This window comes from Symphodus melops (assembly GCF_947650265.1).
Source record: "Symphodus melops genome assembly, chromosome: 1".
NCBI lineage: Eukaryota > Metazoa > Chordata > Actinopteri > Labriformes > Labridae > Symphodus > Symphodus melops.
Window position 1 is genome coordinate 38,904,041 of NC_136691.1, and position 25,080 is coordinate 38,929,120.

At 37.7% G+C, this 25,080-nt stretch overlaps 2 protein-coding genes across 3 annotated transcripts; both read right to left on the reverse strand.

The window, feature by feature from the left end:
• Positions 1-6,673, reverse strand: got1l1 (glutamic-oxaloacetic transaminase 1 like 1). Of its 2 annotated transcripts, XM_079342898.1 has the most exons (9): positions 6,474-6,673; positions 5,478-5,659; positions 5,132-5,255; positions 2,218-2,432; positions 1,957-2,107; positions 1,711-1,752; positions 1,312-1,477; positions 880-1,022; positions 1-235 (listed from the first exon to the last, which is right to left on the reverse strand). In XM_079342898.1, the coding sequence occupies exons 1-9, from the start codon at positions 6,643-6,645 to the stop codon at positions 96-98; spliced, it is 1,335 nt and encodes a 444-aa protein (XP_079199024.1). In that variant the 5' UTR covers positions 6,646-6,673; the 3' UTR covers positions 1-95. The 2 variants fall into 2 exon arrangements, with proteins under 2 accessions (XP_079199024.1, XP_079199025.1); XM_079342899.1 differs by lacking the exon at positions 1,711-1,752.
• A 2,855-nt stretch (positions 6,674-9,528) lies between these two features.
• On the reverse strand, positions 9,529-22,737 carry adrb3a (adrenoceptor beta 3a). Its single transcript, XM_079360226.1, has 2 exons — positions 20,947-22,737; positions 9,529-10,560 (listed from the first exon to the last, which is right to left on the reverse strand). Exons 1-2 carry the CDS (start codon positions 22,257-22,259, stop codon positions 10,533-10,535), a joined length of 1,341 nt encoding a protein of 446 aa, XP_079216352.1. The 5' UTR covers positions 22,260-22,737; the 3' UTR covers positions 9,529-10,532.
• Positions 22,738-25,080: the final 2,343 nt, after the last annotated feature.

Sequence of the window (25,080 nt, forward strand, 5' to 3'; positions counted from 1 at the left end):
GGGAAGGGTATGCTTGACAGTAACCATAAACTGCCAGGCCGACTGAATGAACCTTTTGACACTGATATAAGATGATGATGATAAAAGCCATAAGGTCAGAGTGATGTTGTCACAATGAGATGGATGGACCTGGCTATGTAGTCCAAGTTACGACCATTGATTGCACTCACATTTAGACAGCCATTGGGGAGCAGGTAAATGTGTCTCCTTTTCGATAAAAAATCTACTTGTTGACCTACAGTGGACACATAAAAATCAATTAAATCATTAATCATAGTAATCATAGCGAGATTATGTCCTTCATGGTTGTTCTGTTTATTTTACATAAACATTTAGTAAACAAAATGTTTACCATTTTAATATCTAATTATAAAATCCTAGTATCCAAACAATATCTTGATTGTAGCTGTTATCAAATCTAAAAGTTCCTTGGGAACTTTAAAAAGTTATGTACGAATCCAATTAATGGCACTTCAGTCATAAATAGTGCTTTAATAAACACTGATTCAAATGTAGGAGTGTAATTGTACAAGAATATTTAACCAACACTTTTTATGACTATGAACAAAAGAGCAGTAGCCTTCTTGTGTTAATAATCAAACATACCATTTGTATTTTGTATCTATAATAATGTAAGCTACTGTTAATACAGGCTGTTGTTTCAAATAAACAAAATATACTTCTGCCATTTAAGGTATTGTGTTTGTTTCAAATAATAATGTGCCGTAAATGCCAATTATCAAAAGATTGGAGCAAAAGAGTCTGTTTTCGCTTGTCTTTATTTGAGGTGGCACTTTGTGTTAATCATTTGCAGTTTTATATTATTAGCCAAACAGCTAATAACTCCAACATAGCAGGACATTTGTGGTTGTCACTCACCATTCAGGCCAGTACAACAGAAGAGCCCTCTTTGTTGAATGAGGTGGTCCCAACAGCCTGGAGTGCCCAGAAGCCTTAGTCTTTGTCTCAAAATTTCTCTTATCAGCATACATCTCTCCACAAGGCGCTTCATTTCTCCCTGCCTGAGAAACACAGGGACAACGTATGGAAAATCATTTCTTAACTTATTATTCAACTTTTATGTCCATGTAGGATCCAACACAGATGGCATGTGTTAAAGAAACATCAATCATCATAAATTGGTTCATGTTGAAAATAAAAAAAACTTTTTTCTTGAGTTCAAGTAAAGGCTTTAGAAACTAGATGCTATATTTTTTATCATTAGGAAGATCTATTGACAGAGTAACAATGTGGCAATCCAAGCCACATTCTTCACATATCAGACTGTCTTTGAAGTAGAGCGTAACTCACCATTCAACAACATGGGCTGGGTTACTGAGCACCGTGGCAACAACTCGGGCTCCAGTATCAGATGGCTGGGCCCATAGGGATCTGATAATTTGTTCAGCTTGTGACTGAACTGATAACAGGAGAGAGTTCTGCTTTAAGACACACAGGAGGTGTCCAACTGCTTCACCTGTTAAAGGAGAGAGGAAGATTGGTCCTATGTGAGGAAGCACTATGTCCAGCAGTGATAATGTTTTGTCATTATCACTACTGGATAAAATTCTGGTTTGAACATGGAGTTGAAGAGGGACATTTCGATTTACCAAATAATAAAAGCCAGTAAGCTTTGGGCTAATGAATAAAGCAACAGGCTCCAAGCAGATCTAACTCACAATGAGATACCTGATGCTAATTCAAACTCACCAGAAAGAGAAATTGGGATTTTTAGAAAGCGTGACAAAGACTCTGAAAATACAATGTGCATGATTTTCAGAGCTGTCTGAAAAAATGAACAGAAAATTGAATTTGAACTGACTAGCTCTGTCGTGTATTACTTAAAATACAGCTCTGGTCTGCATTTTTGTTAATTTTACACAATATTTTTTATGGCCATTCTGCAGTATGAACTTAATACATCTAGAATCCTTTTCGTTAACATTTACTCCTCACCATATAGACCAAAGCAATGGGAGAGCGACTGAGCACAGAGGAGTTCAATCCCTTGTGATGCACAGTACTGTACAGGCCATGCATCCTTCTCTAGATCACCATAACAAAGCCCTTGGGCTGGCAGCAAAAAGAAAGGGAAGAGCCGACGCTTCTGTTGGAATAGAGAGAGTAAGTTATGATCTGTACACAGAAGTGAAGCTACTTATCTAACATAAATAGGATAAGTTGTCAATAAAGAGCATCAATGTAAATGTCAGTTACCATTATAAGCTGTGCAATCAAAACCCATTGACTCTGAGAAAGGTCTGCTCCAGTTGGGTAGTGGGCAGAAGCTGACAGAACAACAACACTTTGCTCTGGAGCCTCATTCAGATCCGCCAGTAGCTTCTCCAAACAAACTTGATGTTTATCATCCCAGTAATAATAGTGACGGACTTCTTGGATCCCTGCTGCCCGGTAGATATCAGCCAATGAGCCTGAAAGGATCAAGACGAAACATTAGACAGATTCAGAACAAACTTCTCAAGATCAGTACCACTTCTAACCCCAAAATGAAATGACAGTATATGAGAGAGAAGATTTTCTTATATTTAGAGAAAGACAAATGATGTATTTTTTGGAATGTATGAAATGTGCATCATTTGATTCTGTAGAAAACGTTATTAATTTATGGCTCGCCTCTCTGATACTGTTTTTATAGATTGTGATACTGATGGTGATTTTGTTTCAGCATGGATTTGCGTCCATCTTAAAGCTACAAAGTACATCAGTTGTGGTGTTTCTTTTTTTTTTTTTAACCATCAAACATACACCAAACGTGTTCAGTATGGTGGTAAGAGGATAGTAAAAGAGCACAATGGAAACAGAAGAGCCAGAGGTTAAACATATAACAGAAATATAACATCAAATGTCATGACTGTTTTTTGGTGACTCAAATAAAGATACCACTTGGAAACATTGTTAGGAGGCACGGCATAAATTGTCATAGAAAAATAACACCGTGCATCCACAGCTTCCAGTATCTAAGTCTTGTTTGACTAAGGGGAAAATGATGCATCATTGGCCTGCATCCTTGAAATTAGGTTTGCACAGATTTTCTAAAGTTCAATCAGAAAAAAATTGAAACCTTGGTTGTTGGCACAAACATTCAGAGAGACAAACTCATTGCAAAACTGTGGATACATAAATCACAGTCATTATGTAGTGTATTTTATTTTTTTTTTACCGAAGCATTTATTGATTCAGACCTTAATATTAGCGTAATAGCCTTGCATTCAAACTTAAATAAGAATCAATTTTAGAATCTTAAACATACTGAGAAAATTGGACTGTTTCTCTTACATTGTCAATACAGAGATTCACAAGAAACATGAAGGTTTTGATTTGGTGCACTTCGGTGCCCACCAAATGTCTCTGTCGTAAAACACACTAAGAATTGAAATATAAAGCTGAGTTCAGAACAGTTTTATCAGTTCAGACCGTTTGATTGAATTTGATTGACAGCAGTGGGTAAAAAGCCCATGGGACTTGCAGACTACTGTTTCCACAAGCTATCACCAATGTTTAAAAGCATGTCCAATATTTACTCTACCCCAGCCTCATTTACTCTTTTTCTGTTTTTAGCTTCATTGGTCACTCTCCTCTTGTCTCTGGTTGGTGTGTGAACTAGTGCTATAATATACGAAAAGGTTACTTTGTGCTGAGTGCAGGTGACAGGGGGGCTTTGTGGAAATGGGGTAGATGCAATTCTCCATTTTTTCCAAGTACTTTTAGATAGACTTTAAAAGTCCTTTAGATATTTTAAGTTATTTCAAGGCATTAATTCAAATTTAAATATAATCATGTTCTTTGTAATGGTGTTCGTAATGTACATTTTTTGTTCAGTTATCAATCTTTATTTGTATAGCGTCAATTCATAAGAATAAATTCAACTTTATTTTCAGAATAAACCAAAAAAGGACCTTCACTGAAGTGAGATAGCTCAAGTACGAAAACAAACAATGAAAATGACTAATGGCCCCACATCTCTGTAGCTCTCTGTTTTTATGTTTTTGTGTCACGTGTATATTGTTTTCACATTTTCTGTATTGTATCTCCAAATATCCATTTAATGTGGGTGACTGTAGCTCAGTTGTTCAATTTTGTTGAGACCTCTATTGCTCCTTGAAGGTACATTTGAATTACAGCAGTGGGCAGAAAGCACAACAGATAAAAAGACAGGAAAGCATAAACAACCTGATGGAATACAACCAAGAAAAAGAAAAACATTTACTGTTCGTTAAAAGTTTCACTGGAATGGTGGCTAAATTACATTAAGTGCTAACATGCAGTCAAGAATTAAAGCAGATTCAGTGCATTAATTGCACGAGGAACTGTAAGTTTGTATCTGTTGCTTGTGGCCTTGGGCAGCCTTTATCCCTGACCAGACTGAAGAAGAACAAATTCCTTAATGAGCTGGACAAGATTGACCTTAATTGTCCTCACAATTTGTCTGTTCCAGATATCTGACAAAGAAAGCTTCTTGGTGGCACTTTTTTTACTGGCTGTAGTAATGATACTGGAAAGACGGTTCTTGCTGTGCATTGAAAAGTTACCATAACATGAGATAAAACAAAAGGTTAAAATGAGCTCAATGAAACATTGGTAAAATAAAACCATCAGTGTCTTTTTCACAATAAAAGTATGAATTCAAGTAGAGACTCCGAAGGCTCTTTTTGCAGATTGCATTTATGTTCTTGGCATGATTGAAGTTATTGCCAATCCCTGAGCTGTTAACACTCAATATATGGTAATTGGGTCTGTTGTCTCTTTACTGGAAGGTTGGGGGTTCAATCCCCAGCTCCTGCAGCCACATCTCTGATAATGTGCAATACAAGCTCAATCCATTTACCATTAAATTCTCTTCGTATGCAAATGCTAAGATAATGTTTTTTTTCAGGCTCTATGGGTACTTTTGGTCAGTCATCCTAAACTTCCCTGTTGTTTCCTTATACACTCAAATATTTTGTTTGAATGTCATCGTAACTTGTTCTGCTAGGCATACCATTGAGAGCCGTTGTTTTACCAATGTTTTAGTCATATGCTATTTGTGGTATTCTCTGAGTCATTCTCAAGTCTATGATGTGCTCTAGTTGTATCGTTAAATGTTCTAAAGACAAAGCTTGGTGATATTTACCATCACAAGGAGAGGAGAGGTAGACCGGGCCGCACCAATCAGCACTGACATCTTGCCAGTGTCTCAATAGTTCAGCCCCAAGACGCACAGCAGCAGTAAATCCAGGAGTCTGGATACCTAACACCTGTAATAAAAATCCAGGATACCCAAAGAGATGAGTTATTAATTTATGCTTTTGAAACACTTTAGTGATGTTCCTCTATCGATTTATTTTGAAAATAGGGCTGGATTGAAATCCATTACTACCGTCTATAGGCTACTGCTTCTTCTCTAGGGTGCAGGGGAAACTAAGACATAAAATATACCTAGGTTATAATCAGCAATGTTTGTGTTCTGCTGCATTTACCCGGTTTTCCACTACAGCTTGACAGCTCTTCTCCAAAGTAACCTCTGTGACTCGCTGGGTGAAGCCCCTAAGGCCAAGAGATGGAGGATACTCTGGACGAATAGTGGGGTTGGTGCTGAAGAGCTGTTTTATTTTTCCAACAAGACGCAATTCAAATGTATTTCCTTCCTCGCTGTAATACTCTATGAAAAGAATAATTACAGACATTATAAAAGCAAAATCGAAAAGAAAATAAATGTCACAATGAGAGAAAATGAGTGTCAGGATTAGAATGAATTAACCTTCCTTTATATCTATTGTGTGACAATGAACTATAACTGACAAGGGACAAAACATCAACCATTTGACAACTTCTCTAACATAATCTTTGTCTTCTTCACTGAGCCCTGTGTTAGAATATTAAGGAGTGATATTTAAGAAGAACATCTATGAAAACACAGATTGAGTCACCCAATCATATTAAATATTTTTGTTTAATATGAGGGATGTAAATGAGGGCATCATTCAAGTCATATTCTCTGAATTAGAGCTAAAATAGTCTGACCCACAATGCTACGGCAAGACAAAAAAAAAAAAAAAAAGAAGCAGTTTACAAATCTGTGCACAGTTTACAACTCAGTGGGCACAAATAATATACGGTCTCTTACCTGAGCCTTGTGGGGCTCTTTTAGCTCAACAACAGCTAGCATTGTAGATATTTAGTAGTCAACCCTATAACAGATTCTTGTAGGCTTCTGTGATGTTATGTTATTCTTTCAGAATGTCTGTTTTCAAGACCATCAATTTCCGAAATGTTTTAATCAAAGTTATCTTTTTCTTACTGTTAGGCTATATATATTATTTTTTTTACAAAAGGTTGTACTTTTTTCAAATATTATATAAAAATTTAAAGTAGTGAGGTTTGGTTTCTGTTTTCCAGTCAGGATTAGATACTGCTAATCAACTTGTGGAAAGAAAAGTTACCGTTATGAATTAATTCCAGTTGAGCAGACTCACCTTTCCCTGTCAGGAAAACTTTCCTGCCATTATCTTTCTTGAAGGCGGATAAGAGCCTCGTTTCTGGTGAAACTGCTACAGTTTGACTATCGGTAAACACAGACCTACGACGTATAGGATCTCTATTTAGGTTGACCGCTTTCTCATCAAGGCTGCTGCTGGGTTGGTTCATCTTGAACAAACCACACAAATCAGCCTGTGAGCACCGAGCCTTTTGTGTACCACCTGTTGCCTTGATACAGCACGTATTAGGATGCTGTCACCCCGGCAACGGTGATGTATGAGTTTGTTGCGACCTAATTTGTGGGTCTGGTTAGTTTGCTTCAGCCATCACACTGAGTTATCATCAAAACGGGTGGGGGCTGTGGAAATGAAAGGTTCTGTTTTAGTAAAGAGCACACCCACATATGTACACAAGCCTTTAACAATGACAGCAAATCAGTTCAAGAGGACCTTCTGCTGAATTACATGTTTTGATGCCCTGTAGCCTTCCTAATCAATTTAGACACTGTACATCATACAGTTGCTGGGCAAGAGGCAGCATTTATTATTTTTTATTTTCTTACACTGTTGTTTTTGGAATTAATTCGTAAATAGATTTAACTTTATTCATTTTGTATGTGTTTTGTCAAAAGCATTTCTTGCTTCCAAGTGTATCACAGAGGCTACATATTTTTTCAGAAAATGTAATTCTTAGACCTCCTTGAGGTTTTAGAAATCAAAATTACCTCTTCATCTTGAAATAACCTTTAGAATCCAAATGTGATCCTGGCTGTTTAAAATTGGTCCAGATTTGAATTGTGTTTTTTCCTACACCAGCAAAAAAGAGACATCCAGCTTCCCCACAGTGAGAGGCTCTTTAAAAAAATGGCAGAAAATGTAGAAGGGAGAAACCTACATTTATGCAACTGTGAGAAAGAAATCTGAGCCTGGATGGGAGGTTCATTGTAATGAGACTGGTAATCAAAAGTAAGTGCACTAGATGGCAGTAGATGGTCAGAATGTAATTAGCTAAGCAGGGGTAATCGACGCGAGTGCTTTAAAAATAAAACTAACTTTCCAAGCCTGGCATGTAAGGTAAATTATGCCATCTGCCTTTGGATTTCAGGGTATCGAGACAGGAAATCTTCAGAAAAATAGCTTTGGCTTTCAGTGATTTGTGTGTGTGTGTGTGTGTGTGTGTGTGTGTAGATATAAAATAATAGGACAGAATTGAGAGTCAATTAAAAAAAAACCTTTCGTGTCTTGCTGTCAACAAAGCTTTAGCTTTGGACAAGTTTTTTTTTTCTCTCCCTCAGCTCACACAATACACACAGTATCTGTGTGAGATTAGGTTATCTGTATTTGCCCAGCTGCCTGTGGGAATAATCTGAAGTCAGATATGAACATAGACAGAGAAGCTCATGGGTGCAAATGTACAGTAGCAGCATAACCCTATTGATTCTTTAAATCAGTACTTTTTCAGTGATAGTTTTTCTTAGTTTAATGCATGATGACAGAGGAAACCCTTAGGTAAAAGCTTGAGTCAGTCTAACATGTTGCCTATTTGAAGCCCCAATTATTGATCTAATTTAGCTGTTTTTGACGCAATTGGATTCCTGCAGCATTTAACTGGTGAGGCCTGAAGTCTAAGTATGGCATCAGAGGACTTTTGTGTGTCTAAAATGTTCTGTGTTCTGAAAATTGGAACCTTGCTGTAACAGTTGCTCAGAACAAGCTGGTGGATTTAGCCAGTGCAAAAACGTGTAATTACAATAAATAATAATTCCTTTGATCCAAGCACACCTCTCAGGACACTCAAGCTCACCATAAATAAACAACCATACTAAGAAACTGCACAATGATTGTGTGTAGTTTGACCTCCAGGGAAAAATGTGGAACATGCAACATTTCTTAACTTAGTCCTAATGGCTAAATCTAAATGTATGTGATTCTTCATCTTCAACCTAATTGCTTACTGGTATATTTTGTGCCATTGGATGAAAAGTTGTGTTAAACCAAGATGTCAGTAGTTGAATTTCTTTGCGTGCCCTTTTCCCTCTGTCTGATCAAAAGTCCCAATATTACCTAAAGTGGTAGACTTTCCCTAAGAGTGTATAAAATTGATCTAATCCAGTTCAAACAAAGGTGTAGTTGGAATCAGATGATGTTTATGGAGCTTCACTTCAGACACAACTGCAGAGTTGTTTTGTCTTTTGTGCTTACTTCAGTTGTCACAAAGCTCGCATGGCAGAGCTCATGCTGGTTTCAGTTTGTTTTGAAATGTCCTGCTTTCAGCTCTTAGTTTATTTATGTAACCTCTAAATTCCTTTCATTACACAAAAAACATTGTTTTCTGCTTAAACAGCAGCAGCATAGCCATGAATAATTTGGGTTTCAGTTGGTGGAAAAATACTTCAAATAAGAAAACTGGATTTGTTTACATTGTTATATATCACTACTATCAGCATTAGTTTTACACTGATCAGTGCTACACGTTGGTGTCGGCACCCCACAGAAGCTCAGATGATAAATTTGATGGATCATAAGTTGACAAAATAATGAAGATTAAATAACATATCATTGTTAAAATCTTGTTTCTTTTGGTTCAGAATTTTCTCCATTTCTTTTGAAAACAGGATGGTTCTACTTGTCAAATTGTTTGTCTTTTGAAAAAGGTGGTATCACTTGAGTTTTTGACCTTGCTAAAGCTTAAAATCTGTAAATGATCAGTGAAATTGTAGCTCAGTATATCCATAGGTACAATTTCTGAAAACCCAGTCCATCAAGATTGTGAAATTACATGAAATTGCTACTTTGAAATTGTTGAGCCCAGTGTGTGGAACCCGCACAGTGGGGAACAACATACAGAAAAGGAGCTACAGCTTGGACCCGAACCCCGGCGAACCACAGCCTCCAACCTCTGGCTGCTTTACTGTTTGTCGTTCCCCATCAGATTTCCTTGTCTATCCATTTTCCCATCAGATGTGCTTTCAGTTATGACATCATTTCAGCACTCTATATCTCTTAATTCCTCATTGTGGGGAGTTTTCACACAGAGCACACATGACCCAAATGACACAGATTTGTTTTTATTTCTCAATGTAACAAATGTAATTTAAGCAAAAAAATTGCATTAGAATGTGTTAATCCAGCAAAATAATGAATGGCATGGAGGGGATGTTTCTGCCATGAAGTCCATTATTGTTACACAATTGGACATTTCAGTAGTACTCTTTCTTTCAGACTTGTCTATACCATGGCCACTTACAAAATGTTAAGCTGCTAGGGCAAGTGTTCAGCTAAAGTTCCCTTTAGTTCTAAATACTGTACCTTAAAAATGTATACTGATGGTTGATTGCTGACAGGGATTATGTTGAGTGTACTAGTTTTAAGATTTTAACAGTTGGCCAATCAGAATACATATTTTGTATATATTAGCCATGGTTGCTATAACGAACTAGGGGATTTAAAAAAAAAGACAGCCATTGTGGGAGCACACAATTCTGGCTCAAAACAGGAAGGTTCAAGATTCAAAGTCATTATAATTGAATACTTAAATTGTAGTTTTTTACACACAGGACATATTAAACTGAAGAGTTTGTGCCAAAAGCAATTTGGTTTCTGTTGGACAGTGAAAGCAGCCTTGTCTTGCAATGTTTGTATTTTGCTACAAATTCAGTGCATCAAAAATAGATAACTTAAAAGACATTGAAAGTGATTTTAAAAGTTGAACTACAATGCATTTCAACCTTGCATTAATGTATTGTCATACTCGGGATGGAAAAGTCTTTTGCAAACAGTATTTAGGCGACACTTGGAGGCTGAACTTTTGTGTGAGCTAGTATCTGTGCAGTTCTTATTCTTTCAGTTTCTCCTGTCCACAATGACACAGTGTTCCTGTTCAAACTAAACAGCCGTTTCACGACAGTCAGTCCAGTTGTATCGTTAGTGTTGAAACTCTCTCAGGTGCAATGGCAGTACACCTCTTTCACTCGTCAGTGCTGTTGGGCCTCAGCCTTTTCCAGGAATCACAGTCACAGCTGGAGAAGATCGTTTCAGTAGCACAACATTTACAGTTCATCCGTCCTTCTCCTGTAATGTGAAGCTGAGAAAGAGAGGAAGATTAGCATGTAGGGTTTCTATTGACATGAATGTTATGTCAAAACTCCTAAATAAATCTCACATTACCAAATGTATTTAAAGTAGGGCGATATGGGATTGGATTGGGTTGCTCTATATCTTTCTTAGATCTATCTTGGATCTTTAGAGGTAAATAATATAGATATACATATTTATTGTGTTGATTCCTCAAATGAAGTTATCAAACACTTGTGGAAAACATATAATGAAGACAAGATGGTGAGTCATCTGGAAAGTAACTGTGCATGTACGTGCATCCCCGCTTGACACTTTGGATCTATCTTTATAAAGGTGGTTATTATTTTAGTCTCATTTATTTTGTAGAAGTGGAAAGACACTGAAGACAGCTCTTTCATTGAAAACCTCATTTTATCTTTGACTTTTTGTGCCACTCTGTAAGTTGTGACTCTTTAAACAAATAAGCTTTTATTGAGTGACTTGTTAGCCGGAGTAAATCAGGTTCTATGACACGAAGGAGCTACAAGTGTAGAAGTGTAACAGTGTATCATCTACCTATTTTCTTTTTGTCATTTAAAGCAGAAAATTATGCTAAGTCATGCTAAGTAATACTTTATGATACTTCTTTTCTGACGAAACAGGAATTCTGATGCTATCACCTCCACTGAACATGTCTCCACAGGAAGACGTAAACCATAACTGAGCTTCACAGAAATGTGAATGCATGTGAGAGAAAAAAATATGCAGGAAACTATTAACAATGTGGCTTCAACAGAACTCCCAAAGTCCAAAGTACTTTTTTTACAGTATTTACAATAAATTACTGGAGGCTTTGTTCGGTACACGTTGTGTTTTGAGGACTAAATTAAAGCGGATGCATTTGGATCAAATTGAATTGGCAAAGACTTGATGTTAAATCTAACATTCACACAGGATTCATGGTTTATTTTGAATCACAAACCACAGACTTTGCTTGCATGTGTGATGTAGTCTTAATTGGATTGAAAGAATCTGAATACATACAGGCTTGTGTCCACAGATGGCACTTTTTGCGCTGGCAGTACCCACAACCTCAGTTTCAGAGCACTCATCATTGCTCGGTTACATAGGTTTAATTCTGCTTCCCTCTGTTGTGACAGTGAGGTCCATTGTAAAGGCTCTGCTTGATATTTTACTTAATTCAAGGAAATATCACCAAAACAATCCTGTCCAGGCAGTATAGCAACAGCTTTACACCTGGAAATTGTACCTTTTTAAAAGACGAGAAGGATTAGCTTCTCCTGCACCCATGTTTTGACAAAGCTGTGATTGCAAGTCCTGTCCCATATTAACGTTGATGTATCTATTTCTATTCTTCCTGATCACTCAACCGAGAGAGTAGAATCACATCAGCATCAGAGAGAGAACCCAAACATGTCATAATGTATGCAGTAGTCAAATCGTTATTAAACTGGTCAATAATATACATGTAGAGGTTGAGATCACAGTTGTCATTCATTTAAAAAAAGAAATCAAAGTGATTTTGTGTGTACCAATCTGAATATCAATATGGGGCCTAATGAAGATTTTCTGGCCTATGGAATGAGCTGCAAGTGGCACCTCAAGAAACTTCAGATTTTGTCACTTTTCTGTTGGCTTCGGCTCGATTGAGATGAACTGAGAGATTTGTCCTGTCAGATCTTATTTCTCCACTCAGTAGAACAAAGAATACATTATCCAGTGAATCTGTACAAGGTTTCAAAAACTAAAACTTTTTTTGTTTCAAATTGTTTGATGTTTCCAAACCTCTGAAATCAAACATAAAGATGTAAAGGTTATGCCAGTCATCCATTAACAGTGGGATATCTTTAGAAATAGAGTATTAATATTGTGAATATAAATGCTTTTGCTACTGTACGTAGACTTCATTGTAAATATTATACTCAACAAAAATATAAACGCAACACTTTTGTTTTTGCTCCCATTTGTCATGAGATGGACTCAAAGATCTAAAATTCATTCCAGATACACAATATTACCATTTCTCTCAAACATTGTTCATAAATCTGTCTAAATGTGTGATAGTGAGCACTTTTGCTTTGCTGAGACAATCCATCCCACCTCACAGGTGTGCCACATCAAGATGCTCATCAGACACCATGATTAGTGCATAGGTGTACCTTAGACTGTCCACAATAAAAGGCCACCCTGAAATGTGCAGTTTTTGCTTTATTGAGGGTCTGGGGACTCAGAACCAGTCAGTATCTGGTGTGACCACCATTTGCCTCATGCAGTGCAACACATCTTCTTCGCATAGAGTTTATCAGATTGTCAATTGTGGCCTGTGGAATGTTGGTCCACTCCTCTTCAATGGCTGTGCGAAGTTGCTGGATATTAGTGGGAACTGGTACGCGCTGTCGTATACGCCGGTCAAGCACATCCCAAACATGCTCAATGGGTGACATGTCCGGTGAGTATGCTGGCCATGCAAGAACTGGGACATTTTCAGCTTCCAAGAATTGTGTACAGATCCTTGCAACATGGGGCCGTGCATTATCTTGCTGAAACATGAGGTGATGTTCATGGATGTATGGCACAACAATGGGCCTCAGGATCTCATCACGGTATCTCTGTGCATTCAAAATGCCATCAATAAAATGCACCTGTGTTCTTCGTCCATAACAGATGCCTGCCCATACCATAACCCCACCACCACCATGGGCCACTCGATCCACAACATTGACATCAGCAAAGCGCTCACCCACACGACGCCACACACGCTGTCTGCCATCTGCCCTGAACAATGTAAACCGAGATTCATCCGTGAAGAGAACACCTCTCCAACGTGCCAGACGCCATCGAATGTGAGCATTTGCCCACTCAAGTCTGTTACGGCGACGATCTGGAGTCAGGTTAAGACCCCGATGAGGACGACGAGCATGCAGTTGAGCTTCCCTGAGACGGTTTCTGACAGTTTGTGCAGAAATTCTTTGGTTATGCAAACCAATTGTTTCAGCAGCTGTCTGAGTAGCTGGTCTCAGACGATCTTGGAGGTGAACCTGCTGGATGTGGAGGTCCTGGGCTGGTGTGGTTACACGTGGTCTGCGGTTGTGAGGCCGGTTGGATGTACTGCCATATTCTCTGAAACGCCTTTGGAGACGGCTTATGGTGGAGAAATGAACATTCAATGCCCGAGCAACAGATCTGGTTGACATTCCTGCTGTCAGCATGCCAATTGCACGCTCCCTCAATGCTTGCGCCATCTGTGGCATTTTGCTGTGAGACAAAACTGCACATTTCAGAGTGGCCTTTTATTGTGGGCAGTATAAGGTACACCTGTGCACTAATCATGGTGTCTGATGAGCATCTTGATGTGGCACACCTGTGAGGTGGGATGGATTGTCTCAGCAAAGCAAAAGTGCTCACTATCACACATTTAGACAGATTTATGAACAATGTTTGAGAGAAATGGTAATATTGTGTATCTGGAATGAATTTTAGATCTTTGAGTCCATCTCATGACAAATGGGAGCAAAAACAAAAGTGTTGCGTTTATATTTTTGTTGAGTGTAGTTTTGTTCTAATGTAGAATTGCTTTTAGCTGCTGTTGAGTAGCATACAAAATAAACTATAACCCCCTTTGTTTTTACAATGTTGAGCTGACCCGTGTTTTTTAAACCCCCACATGGTTCTGTTGAAGGAGTGTGCTTTAGTGTTATTGGTTCTAATATCAACCAGGCTTGAAAGGAAGGTAGGTTTTCCACAGGTCAATACTACCATGTTTTGATTAACTCTGTGTTTTGTTTCATGCTGTCTTACACTTGATCCTACTCTAAGTTACCTCAAGGCACTGCGTAGTACAGAGAAGATAAATAAAAACTGCATAATTCAGGGCACATGGAACATAAAACGTGTTGCACCATTCCTTCTTAAAAACCCTTTACGATATTAGGATGCCTAAATACTGGTATGTGCCAAAAGCTCTGCAGTGCTTAAACGTATTACACCAACATTCAGGCTGCTTGAAATCTCACTGAGCTGACATAACTACAAGCTTGTCAATCACTATGTACTCTGAGTCATATTAAACATTCAACTAATTCTGCACAGAACATGATGAATTAGAGACAGCTGTTTAAACATTTATGGAAATGTGACCATTAATACACATTTTGCTCCAACATTAACTGGATGTTGTATCTTCAAACTCAGAATGCAATAACACAGTGTCCATTAATACACTTTAGGAGGGTATAGCATGCCTGGGTGGCAAACACAATTATATCTAATGACAAAGTTTGCAGAGTTACACACAGTTTCCTAAAAACAGAGATCTGCTCTATATACACATTTTCCTTTTAGATTTGTCCCTGTGAAAGTCATGTAATATGTCTGAAATATTTACATAATCATTTAGAGTAATGAGCCACTCATTGTGTCTAAGGTAGTCACTATTTACACAGGAAATGGCTTCCTCCACCATCTCTCTGTGTTTTGTCTCACAAGCTGGGAAAATGAACATATATCCAAACATTAGGAATGCAATGTATTGGCAGAACATCAGTCTCAAACAAAACTTAACCTGTGAACAGAGGTTAATCTGCAAAGAATGTGGCATTCATGAATACATGTGAAAGAAAATGTGGACTGTGTGAGAGTCTTACACAACTTTTAAGAAAGCTCAGCAACATACTGTTTGTAAGACATGCCTCAAACAACATGTTCAGCCCTGACTGTAAAGGTGTTTAATTATTGTGAGAGCAGTTTGATTAGTTTGAGACCAATGAAAGACGACTCTCTAAAAAAATCCATTCTCGGCCGACCTTCGGTCAGTGTTAGCACCTGCACTGCTTATTGTGTCCTTTCAGATGTTGCTTTGGAAATAAATCTGGGCAGATACCTTGGACGTTAGTCAATGTTCTTCACATACGTTTTACTTTTTTAAATCTTCAAAAGACTTTCTAGACTACATTTTATGCATGCTATGTTTTCAGTTTTTAAACTGCAAAATAATGTTTAGTCATAAGCTTATTTTTCTCTCTTTTAAACTTTAATTTTTAATCACCAGCACAGATGTTGCAGAAGCGCATCTTCTGTAGAGTATGAGCTTTAAAATATCACCATAAAATATAAATAAAAATATATGCCATAGACTCTATACCTCCAATAACATTTGTGTTCTGCTAAATAGACTGATTGATCATTAAAGTTTTTACCTTAATGACAACAAACATCCTTGCCAGTGATAATGAAAGATGAGTATAAAGCACAGTATTTCATGGAGTAGGAAACACTGCACGTCATAGAGCGTGGTGCATACGTGACAAAAGCTGAGGGCGGCTGTATGTTGATAAGGGCAGCAGGCATATGCCTGCATGTATTTCTGTGAAAACAACGTTACTATTGATAATGGCAAGCCTGTGCAGTGCAGTGCAGAGCAGTGCAGCACACTTCTTTAGCAACTGCCCAGTGGCGGTTCTAGACCACTTTTGCTGTAGGGGTCAGGCTGGGGCCAGTTGTTTTGTCAAAGGGGCACATTTAACCCAGGACAAACAGAAAAAGATATACCAATTAATAGTGCACAGAATTATCTACCAGAACCTTAAATCAGGGCTGTAACCAGGGTTCAGAAAAGAGTGAGGTCCAAAGTGTTTCCTTTTAATGTATCATTGAAAACATTATGGGGCATGCACAATTCATGCCTAACTTTAAATGCAACCCAATCTAAACATTTGACAAATTCACACATATTTACTTTGTCTTAAAGGTGAAGGATCTGTGGATCATATGTGGCCCTAAAAATTTTAAGCAGCTTATATTTCTTTTCCTGCATTCTGGTTTTCATTCATCAGTTTCTGTCTTGTCTGCAGAAATTTGAGATTCTTATCTCGTCTTTTTGTCTTTTTTTACTTTAAGTGGGGTCAGAACAGTTCGATTGACTGTCACACTTGCCTTGAGAGAAAGAGAGTCGAACAGACAGACAGAGAGAGGGAGAAATAAAGGCAACAATTTTTTTTTTTTTCAGGGGGGACTAAGCTCAGTGTTACAGGGGGACTGGCTCCACCCTAGAACCGCCCATGCAACTGTCGATGGGATTGTTTCCCTTTTAAACCTACCGTTGCATGCTCTCTCACGCTAGTATGCAGCTCAATATGTCTTTGGTGTTGCTAGGTTAAATAGAAATTGATAGTGGAAAGACTGCGGAGCATATGATATAGCTTTAAGATGCTATAATGAGTCAAAAACTACCTTAGCAGTTCAGCCTCAGATATGTGTATATACATCTCATATTCCCTTCTTTAACCTGAGCTGTGGCCCGGCCAGAGTCACTCCCAAATAGTTGATCTCACTTATGATTGTTATCCTGCTCAAAGCTGAGGGTGAGTCCTTCAAACCTTTCCTTGGGGCTGATTTATGACAGAAAACACCGGCCTCCTTTTAAGGAAGACTTTTATACCCTCCTTCATGTTTCCCTTTTTACAGTCCCACTGATTTTATCTGTTAAAATCCACTGAGAGGGTGTCATTTAAAGAGAAGAGAAATGATCGAGTGCAAAGTAAATATTTGAAATTAAACATCCCAGAGTCATAAAGTTGAATTACTCCTGGAACTAAGAGGCACATTGTACCACTTGTCAAATGAAATTGAAATCTGAATTTGAATTCATTAAATGGTCGACAGTTGAACTAATCATTTTATATTTATTTTCAGAAACCCAATGGATTGATTTTTAACTGGAAGTTTGGAGTTCACACTGACTTTATTTTATTGTTAAATGCATACATGCAGATTACAAGTTTTTTTTAAATATACTGCTGGAGAGAGATACCAACCTACATGGTTATAAATAACGGTTATTATGATCAGTCATTACAATTTTAATAATAATACTTTTCAGATAAAGTTTATTCTCACATGAATTTGAAAATGAACTGTTATAATAACACCTGAAACTAATTATAAAACAAAGCTTACTGGAATTAAACCTTGAAATCTCACTTTTTTGTAATTCAACATGTTTGTTTGTTTAGATTGTGAAAAAAGGGATCCTGTGTTAAAACAACACCACTATAGAAAATGATGTGTTCATGGTATAATCCATACAGCCAGCATAATGACATGTTATATACTTATTGTTAAAACGTGATTAAGTGTCTTTGGTCAGCAGTTTATATGTGATGTTTACTGATTTCAGACTGAGTTCGTACAATAGCACACACATTGAGATACTCTGGATTTAGTTATTACAAAGGGCATTGAGAGTTCATCCATCACCAAAGTCCCTGTTAATGATCTATTCCGTCTTTATTATCACCACCCTTACTGTTTGAAATGAGAAACATGAAACTGTTGTTGTGACATGAAACATTAATGATGTTATTGAGAAATTACCATATTTGGTAAATACTCTTCCTCCATCCACATCCAGATCACTTGACGCCCTAGTTATTGGGTGTTGAAAGGAAAAGCAAGCTACACTTTCTTCAAAACATTTTCTAAGATCAAGTTTTAATTTTCAATAATTCATTAAGGAAATAGAGTCACGCCCTTGGGCCTCTGGTAATGTTGCCATGCCCTATTCTAAAGACTCAGTTAGATGCAGTGTTGCTAATGTGCAATGGATCCCAATCTAAATAAATTGTTGAATATTTTCGACACACACACAAACAACTAAAATACAACCTGTTTTCTAATCTACTCTAATGTAGTTAAACTTTTGAGAAAATAGTTTTTAGCCAACTACTTTCTCATTTAACAGAACAGTATTTTAGACACCTCTGTCAGGCTATAGATCAAACCCCCGCACAGAGACCACCCAGCTGAAAGGTGTAAACAACGTTAGGAGGATTGTAGATAAAAACAATGTGGCAGTCCTTCTTCTTTTATACCTCAACAAAGCATTCATCACAATCGGCCATGACATTTTAATTACCAGAGTAGAGAAAAGGGCGGGTCTCTCTGACCATGTTTTAATCTGGTTTAGTGCTTATCTATTTTTCTATATGTTAGCCTCAGTGTGTGTCATATACTCATGGCATTTCTCAAGGAAGCATTTGTGGACCTATTTCATTTTCTCTATAGGTGCAACTTGGAAACATGAAACAACAATGTCAATTACCATTTTAATGCAATCATACCCAATTTTACTTTTATATGTTACCTAATAACCCCACGTGCTGGAATCTCTCACAGCCTGTCTCTCTGAGTGTTGATGAGCAACACTTTTTCAAATAAATGGAGGTAAAACCAAGGCTCCCACATCAGTGGCCAAAAAAAGGATCTGAGTTTTTCCTAAGCATCACTACCTCTGTTGCTGATGTCTGTCAACATGGCTGATATTAGCAAATACCGATGTTAAACAAATGAATTGGTGCATACATAATCATTTTAGTAGGAGTCAAAAACTTGCAGAAAAAGCTCAGGTTTTTGCAAGCAGTTTAAAACACAAAACTGAACCACTTACATATCATTTCACTTTTAAGAACTCAGCACTGGTTTCCTGTTTGTTTAAGAAATTATTTTTGATGAATTCACTGGTTTTGAAAGCTTTACATGGTCAATATATCAATGATCGTCTGTAATTTTTCCTTCCAGTCAGATCACTGATGTGTCTTATGTGGCCCTCAAAAGCACCAGTGAGAGAGCTTTTTGTTTTGCATTCACCTAAACTCTGTCACTCACTGCCCCTAGATATTAAAATGGAGAGCTCTATGAGAGTTTTTAAAACTAAGCTTTAGATATATCTTTTAATCAGACTTTAAATTCTGGGTAAGTTTACTGCCTTGTTCAATGTTCTTCTCAAAAATTGTTTTATCTCTGGTATTTAGTCTTGTTTTACTTTTGATAAATTTATTCGATTGATTATTCATATTTCAACATTCTTCAAAGTATTGATTTTGTTACTTTTTTTAAATAGGAATGATCATTAATCTTGTTTTAAAATCAATACCTCTTTCTTTTTTAATAGTTTATGTGTATCTATTAAAACTAATTTGTGTTTTTATTCCTGCCTGTTTGTTCTTTTGTGAAGCACTTAGTGTTGCATTGTTTTATGAAAGGTGCTCATAAATAAAGCTGAGCTGAGTTCAGTTTATAAATAATAATAATGAAACCAAAAACGAGCTGTCCAAACCCAGTCAACCAGTTTAACAGAGTTTGATCTCATTGACTGTCAGTGTTGTAAACAACCTCTCAGTGCTGGGGGAAGTCTTGTCCAGCAGTGATAAAGATTTATCAGCTGCAGGGGGTGCTGGGCTGGGCACACTGAGGCCCACTGAAAGGCGCAGAGCCACACTAACATTTGGAAACATGAGCCATGTAACTGTCCCAAACAGCCTTTCACTCGTAAAACTCTACTGTCATACTAATGACATAAAAGTTTTCATATTTTCAGCTCAGGGTTTCTTTTGAATATTATCTTCCTTTTTTTTTTTTATATATATCTTCTACACACACTGCAGTAACTGATACAGGTCCATTAATCAAATGTTTATTGAATCATGCAACTTAGTTTTGTCATATTGTAACACCTCAAAAGCAGTCCACACTGATGACATAAGTTGTTTTCATGCAATGTTCCAATACATCTATTTTACTTATGGACTGACAAATATATTAAACATTTCTAAATATGGATTTCTACTTTGAAGAATTGCAAAATTGGAAATAAACGGTACAGTCCATTTGCAACATCCTAAAAAGTGACTATGCCTAGATAATGTAAAACGTGAGGTTCTGTTTATCATTGATGGTTGTATACATAATGCACCAAACCAAAAATATTTACACATAGACTGTATTAATGTACCATTAGAAGAAGAAGAAGAACTTAATCAAAACATTTGAACAAAAAATCTTATTAAATGTGTTTAAACCTTTTTTTCAAAACTAATATTTCTCTGAAGAAGAAGATGGATTTTTATCTGTAAAGCATGTTAAAAATTCACTGAGTAATCTAGATAGATTGATGTAACAGGAAATCGATTCTACACTCTCAAGTCTTCTGCTTTACAGTGCAAATGATGTGCTCACAAGTCACATAGTAGAACCCTTACACAACATTATTCTTAAATGGGAAAATAAATTAAGATTTCACAGAAGTAGCTAAAGATCACTATCAATTTGATGCACATTTGATCAGAAGGCTATTTTTTACTTTCAGAATGATGTAATAACATAAGTTTGTCATTTACTACGTTTATTTTTTGATCATATTAATTGAAAACTTTCAAAAACAAGAACACTAAATTTAAAACACTTGTTCAAGACTGTCGAGTTACGGCTGGTTTTGTTTCCATCAATTATTGATCTGTACATATACAGTTACTGTAACTTTTTTTCCTTGATGTAGTATTTTGTCCATCGTGTAAAAACTGAAAAAAAACTTAACTTAAGGAAAGCTAAAGGAACTTACAATGTGGTTTCTGGTTCAGAAGTCTGACTGAACTGTGTGCTGCCGTTGGACTGCAGAGGACCTGAGGGAACCTCCTCACTCTTGCTGCTTCCCTGGGTACTGGTCAGGCTCTCATTTCCCTCCATCATACTGGTTGGAGTTTTCTGAAAAGGTCCAGCTGTGCTTGAATCAGCCTGCCACAGAAAGCATGAACATCTGGTCCGAAGCTCTTTATAGAAAGTATTTAGCCAGAGGGCAGACAGCCATGGACAGCCCAGCAGGTTCTTGAACGCCATACGAAACTCTGGACTCCTGCAGTAGATGATGGGATTAAGCCCGGAGTTGATGTATCCCAGCCAGTTTAATAGTCTGAAGATCCTCTCTGAGGGGATGCTTTTGTCAAATGCGTTGATGATATTGGCAACAAAGAAAGGCAGCCAGCACACAGTGAAGGTCCCCATGATGATTCCCAAAGTCTTAAGGGCCTTGTGCTCTTTTATGACCATTAGCCGTGATGGCCTACGCTTGGAGTTCTTTCTACGTTCTGTGCTGTTGCAGTTGTTGGATCCAACCCACGTCAATGGTAAGATATTGTTTATGTGGGGGGGTATCTGTACGCGTGCTGTCGGACACTCATTCTGGAACCGCATTCGATTCTTATCAATGAGCTGAACCTGCCGTGTGGCTATTAGAAAAACTTTAGCATACAAAAATATCATTACGAGCAAAGGAATGTAAAAAGAGACAGTGGAAGATATAATTGCAAAAGCCCTGTTAGTCACAAAGTCACAGCACTTTGGGTCATCGTAGCAACTCTTTGCTGCTACATCTTCATCATCACGCCAAAACCCTTTCATAATCGGTACAAAAGAGATTAAGGCAGACACAACCCAAACTACACAAACTATTACTCTTGATCGTCTCTTACTGAGAACAACCTTGTATCTGAGTGGCCTTGTTATGGCTATGTACCGATCCACTGCTATGACACAAAGAGTTTCGATGCTTGCCGTCACACACAGTACATCCACAGAAGTCCATATATCGCAAAATGTTTCACTGAGCTGCCAGTTTCCCATCATCACTATAGAAGCCCCCAAAGGCACCACCAGGACCCCCATAATGAGGTCGGCACACGCCAGTGACATAATAAAAATGTTTGTGGTTGTCTGAAGCTGTGAAGTTCGAGTTATGGCGATGATGACCAGCAGGTTTCCAATCACTATCGTCAGTATGATGGGGACCAGTATGACGAGGCTCCAGGATCCCAGTGCAGGGTGGTAGGTAGTTGCTGTTGAGTTAGTTTCATTTGAAGCCCAGAGCAAGCCTTCCATTATTTACCCACTCAATTCAGCAAGAGGAAGTTGAAGATGTATTTTTCAAGTCCAAGGTTACAGAAAAAAGAATCTTGCACATCATAGCACATCATAAATGTGCTGTGATACAAAGTTTCCGAACTATTTAGTCTTTTTTTGCTTACTTTTCAAACTCTGGGAAGCTTATGTTGTCATGTTCAAAAGGAAAAAGTTTCATTCCACGTTTCCAAAGTTGTGATTGTCTCAGGAAGTTCTTCTGGTATAGGTAACAGCAACATGTTCACGCAAAAAAAGGATCCAAACTATCCATAAAGCAGAAAAAGTATGAACTCACAGAATTGCAGAACTTTCAAAAATCCTGGCGACAATAAGTTAAAAACAAAAAGTTTACGTGAGTAAAACCCAATCATGTCCATTTAAATACATCCACTGGGATTAGAGTCGTTTGCATTGTTTACTTTGAGTCCTGCACGAGCCCCAAAATGCCTCAGTTGGGCTGTTGAAGATCAAGCAACAGTGACGCTGCTGAAAGAACCACCAGAGAGCACCAGTGTGGTCTCTCTCTCTCTCTCTCTCTCTCTCTCTCTCTCTCTCTCTCTCTCTGTCAGTACAGGTTGTCCAAGATTGTATTGGCTCTAATCACACCCTGACTGAAGGCAGAGGGGTGGAGTTTAAAGTGTGTGCCTGTGTGGAGAAGCCATGAAGGGATCACTACCCTAATAGAGCCACAAATAAAGGAAAACAATCGCACACACACACACACACAAATCACATGTATTGAATTATAAGCAGAGATCTGGCCTTTGTGAGACATTCTTGGATTATTTTGTAAGGAACGACATGTAATGGCCCTAATTGTTATTTATTCTAACTGTTGTTGACTTGAGTGTAACGGCCATGTTAAACTTGTTAACCTATTAATGTTGTCAGTCAGCTGACTGTGTCAACAATGTGACAAGCTTTCCCTACCACTGGCTTTTGTTCCACGTTAGACATTTTTAACTTACATTTTTTTATCACTTATTTAAACACCAACTTTCCAGAAAACACAAACTCATTGGCAAGTTGTGCTCTTTAAATGTCTGCAAAGGTTTATTTATGATACTGTTTGTGGTCTACTTTTCAGATCACAAGGCACGAGGCACCCCCAACTGTACAGAACAGGAAATAAATGCCCTTCCTTTGACTCAAAACAGTGAAAGAAAATAATAGATTGTTATCTTAATGTTGCTCAAGCTGGGGCACAGAAGAAGAACAATCAGGCAAATGCCTCGCATGCGATTAACTTCAGATATTCAGCGCTGGGCTCTCTTGTCACCAGGCAGTTCCTTCTTTGGTCTGAACAGCTCGACAACTGCAGCTGTTATCACTCTGCTTTTATTCCCACTTTACTTTAACTTTTTAAGAAGTTAAACAAAGGAATACTTGTTGGCAGTCATAAACCTTTCATGATGATGGTGATATTTCTACATTGATTCATGCGTATTTTATGATTTTTTTCTATCAACCAAATCTGAAGCTAGGCATGACTTTATGGAGCTTTACAGTAAGTTGAAGCTTATTGTTAAGAGCCTTGTCATCATCTTTGTTGTTTTTGTTCTGTCTTATCCCTCTCAAGCATCGTTTCCATCCTTTGCAGACTATGCACACCTGCTTAGTGCAAACAGAAGACAAAAAAAAGAGACCTGGAATGAAATAAATATCAGCCTGACATTCATCATGAAATAATTTTTTCATTGATTAGTGTGGGCTTGTTTTGTGCTCCAGATTTGTCTGTGATACAGCAGGGAGACTACCTTGTCCCTATATTTGACTTTTCAAACTTTCTTTTCTTTCTTTGAGTAGTTTCATTAGCCTGCTCACAGTAACTGGAACTCCTCCCATACAATTTGCCATGCTTTGCTTTCAGTGCAAACCAGTGTGCATTGTGTTTATTTAACCTCCCCATGTCATAACCTTGGATACCCCTGGCGGTCTAAAATACAGATCAAAGCTGGACATGTAAAATGCATCAGGTCGTTTCTTAAATTACTGATTTTTGCAGCACAGTTACATGTTGTAATTTATCGATGTGGTGTTAACAAGTATTTTATGTTAAGCCTTATAGTAACCAGGAATTATTTCATATTTTGATGGATAAAATGTCGTAATTTAATCTTTTTTAAAACTTCTGTCAACCCAATTATTTAATGCTCCAGTAGTTTTGAGAGGAACTCGACAGTCACACAGTGTCTCCCCTCCTTTCCGCCTCCTTGGTATTAAGATTTTTTGTTTTCTGTCTGCACCACTTTGTCACTCAACGGACAGGAAGTTATGGAGCTCTGAGTGCATTTGCAGAAGAGAAATAGCGGGCAAAAGCAAAGCACAGGCGTCTTTTAAAAGTTGATGGCCAAGAGGCCCCATCTGACGGCGTTTCTGTTGATGAAGGTCACAGGGGTGCAGTTGACAGCTTGATAGATGGTCATTTGTCTTTGCGTGAGAAGATGCCATTGGTGGATCTGGACCTGGTCCTAGATTAGTCAAGCGTGACAGCTTGCACAAGCTGGCATGTTGATAGTGGAATCAACTCTGGCAGCTTTCTCACCATTACAGAAAATCTTGTAATGGTAACATGACTGTTCTGTGCTCGTAGTGTTATTTGCATGAACAACTTTTAGAATTACTGTAGGACTGACACAACTAGGATTTGTAGTATTTCATAGTAACAGTTTGTGATTTTTTTATACACATTATGTTGCATAATTTACCCATTTAAATCACATATGTGAAGTCTGAATAATGCATCAGTTATATGTGTTACTGTGTGCAAATCATTGATAAACATCATCCTGTAGTGCAG

What these genes read in the sequence shown, in the direction of transcription:
- adrb3a (XM_079360226.1), bottom strand. Translation starts at nt 22,259, where the DNA reads ATGGAAGGCTTGCTCTGGGCTTCAAATGAAACTAACTCAACAGCAACT. An exon ending in TCTGAACCAGAAACCACATT is followed by an intron (nt 10,561 to 20,946) that starts GTAAGTTCCTTT and finishes TCTCTTTCTCAG; the next exon opens with CTTCACATTACAGGAGAAGG.
- got1l1 (XM_079342898.1), bottom strand. Translation starts at nt 6,645, where the DNA reads ATGAACCAACCCAGCAGCAGCCTTGATGAGAAAGCGGTCAACCTAAAT. An exon ending in AGTTTTCCTGACAGGGAAAG is followed by an intron (nt 5,660 to 6,473) that starts GTGAGTCTGCTC and finishes TTCTTTTCATAG; the next exon opens with AGTATTACAGCGAGGAAGGA. An exon ending in CCAGCCCATGTTGTTGAATG is followed by an intron (nt 1,023 to 1,311) that starts GTGAGTTACGCT and finishes TGTGTTTCTCAG; the next exon opens with GCAGGGAGAAATGAAGCGCC.